Consider the following 2,574-nt stretch of genomic DNA (forward strand, 5'->3'; position numbering starts at 1 on the left):
AAATCATAGGGTATGAGTTACGGGCTAGTCCTTAAAACATCAGTGCAATAATGATCACTTACCAGTTTTGATGGAAGGAAAAGAAGTAATTTTAAAAAGAAGAAAATGTATTGCGTTCTCAGAACTTTCTAATCAAGAAGGAGGCCCATTCTAGTTTCCAGGAAAATATATCATTGTCTGAGGTGGAAGTGGTCTGAGAAGGGAAGAAAACTTACTTTTATTGTAAGGTACATGGGCAGACGTGAAGCGTAGCATCTACACACGCTTTCTTTTTTTTTTTTTTTTTTTTTTTTTTTTTTAAAGTGAATATACAATTTATTTAACATTCAAACTTCATTAAGACATGTGCAATATGGCAATTTTACTGGGGGTTTAACCCTACCTAGGATGATTGCTTGCTGGGGCTTAGCAACAGGGTCCAGTTCACACTTAGCACTAATTAAATACTTTATTGAATAAATATAATACCAAACAAAATGCATTCAAATGCTAAAAAAAAAAAATCAGTTTTAAAGGCCTTTCTATTCGGGCTAATGACAAACACAATAAAGGCAGATATGCTAGTTTAACATAATTGGCTGATTTTATACAGCACTTATATCTTTTAGTCCACAAGTATATTATTAAATGATAGAGAACATCTAATACAACCATTTCTACAGAACTAGGAAATAAATTTCTAAGAAAGAAAGATTTTACAGACCCCATCTTTTATACCCACCCCAACAGTCTAACTCTAAAGAGGATAAAGCCAATGACTTTCCTCACAAGAGCTCACGACTAATGTCGCTTTGCTATCAAAATCTGTATTTCTGATCCGTTATGAGCATTGAGACAAGATTCAAATATTCCCAAAGAAAGAAGCACAATGCACGTTGTGATCGTCTATTCAGCAACAGCGAGCACTGCATTCAAAACCATCTCATCCCAGGAATTAAATAAGGTCGGCCACATTCATTGGCATTTCCTCCACTGTAGTATTGTAGAAAGTCTCAATGTCACGAAGAATCCTCTTGTCTTCTTCAGTAACAAAGTTTATAGCCACACCTTTCCTCCCAAATCGACCCCCTCTGCCAATTCTGTGAATATAGTTTTCACGATTGGTAGGTAGATCATAGTTTATAACCAATGACACTTGTTGCACATCAATTCCACGAGCCAACAAGTCAGTAGTGATTAGAACACGGCTTGACCCTGATCGAAATTCCCTCATGATAACATCTCTTTCTTTCTGGTCCATGTCACCATGCAGGGCAGAAACTGTGAAGTCCCTGGCATGCATTTTCTCTGTGAGCCAGTCCACCTTGCGCCTTGTATTGAGAAAAATAACAGCCTGCGTAATTGTCAGTGTCTCGTACAAGTCACAAAGTGTATCCAACTTCCATTCCTCTCTTTCAACATTAATATAAAACTGTTTGATTCCTTCAAGGGTCAATTCTTCCTTTTTCACCAAAATTCGAATTGGATCTCTCATGAATTTTTTGGTCACTTCCAACACATCTGTTGGCATTGTGGCAGAAAGCAACACCACCTGAATACTAGTATTTAATTTTTGGAAAATCTCATAGATTTGATCCTTAAACCCTCGGCTCAGCATTTCATCTGCTTCATCCAAAACGAACATTTTGATCCATTTTGGAGAGAGATACCTTCTGTTTAACATATCAAACACTCTCCCTGGTGTCCCAACAACAATATGTGGTGCTTCGGCCTGCAGTTTTTGCATTTCATTTCGAACATTTGTTCCACCAATGCAGGCATGACAAGTTGCTCCCATATAATCTCCAAGTGCCAGAATTACCTTTTGGATCTGTTGAGCCAGTTCTCTGGTGGGGGCCAATACTAGTGCTTGGGTCTCCTTGAACTCAATCTCCAACTGTTGCAGGATGGAAATAGCAAATGTGGCTGTCTTGCCAGTACCTGACTGAGCTTGAGCAATCACATCATACCCTTTAATACATGGAATAATAGCTCTCTGCTGAATAGCTGATGGCTTCTCAAAACCATAAGCATAGATGCCCCGAAGAAGAGACTCCTTTAAGTTCATATCATCAAAGTTATCAACAATCTCATTCCAGTTGCTCTCGATGACACCATCGGGGTCCATTCCCTCTGGGCCGCCATGTTCTCTGTTATAATCCGCGGAGCCACCAGACATGATCCGAAAAACCACTCACTGCCGGACTGAAAAGCTACACACGCTTTCTTATCTGATCCCCTCAACCACTCCCATAGAAGGCATCACTGATCCCATTTTACAAATACGGGCAACATTTAATGAGTGCTTCCCACGTGAAGGAGCTGTGCTAAAGACTGCATAGATTATCTCATCTAAGTCTCTCAGCCACTGTTAAGTGAGTGTCAGCATTATCCCATTTTACAGAAGTGGAAACTGAGGCTCAGATGTTGAGGTCATTTGTCTATGGAACACTAATAATGGAGCTGGCATTTCAAGAATTCTGGACTCCTTCACAGCGCATGCTCTTCCCTCTATACTAAATGAAAATTTTTAAATTAGAATGAACTGTGGAAAGCAGGTCAAGGAGGAAACTGACCCAGACAAAACAAGGCCAT

The 2,574-nt window shown here is 39.5% G+C and overlaps 1 protein-coding gene across 2 annotated transcripts; it reads right to left on the reverse strand.

The window, feature by feature from the left end:
* Positions 1-265: 265 nt before the first annotated feature.
* Positions 266-2,193, reverse strand: LOC145539197 (eukaryotic initiation factor 4A-II). Of its 2 annotated transcripts, XM_081572810.1 has the most exons (2): positions 1,866-2,193; positions 266-1,826 (listed from the first exon to the last, which is right to left on the reverse strand). In XM_081572810.1, the coding sequence occupies exons 1-2, from the start codon at positions 2,156-2,158 to the stop codon at positions 935-937; spliced, it is 1,185 nt and encodes a 394-aa protein (XP_081428936.1). In that variant the 5' UTR covers positions 2,159-2,193; the 3' UTR covers positions 266-934. The 2 variants fall into 2 exon arrangements, with proteins under 2 accessions (XP_081428936.1, XP_081428935.1); XM_081572809.1 differs by having other exon boundaries at positions 266-2,193.
* Positions 2,194-2,574: the final 381 nt, after the last annotated feature.

The sequence above is a fragment of the Giraffa tippelskirchi genome, chromosome 2, assembly GCF_054371585.1.
Source record: "Giraffa tippelskirchi isolate mGirTip1 chromosome 2, T2T-mGirTip1v1.2.pri, whole genome shotgun sequence".
Taxonomy (NCBI): domain Eukaryota; kingdom Metazoa; phylum Chordata; class Mammalia; order Artiodactyla; family Giraffidae; genus Giraffa; species Giraffa tippelskirchi.

Bases quoted from the DNA above. Each gene is read 5' to 3' on its own strand.
- LOC145539197 (XM_081572809.1), bottom strand. From the start codon at position 2,158: ATGTCTGGTGGCTCCGCGGATTATAACAGAGAACATGGCGGCCCAGAG.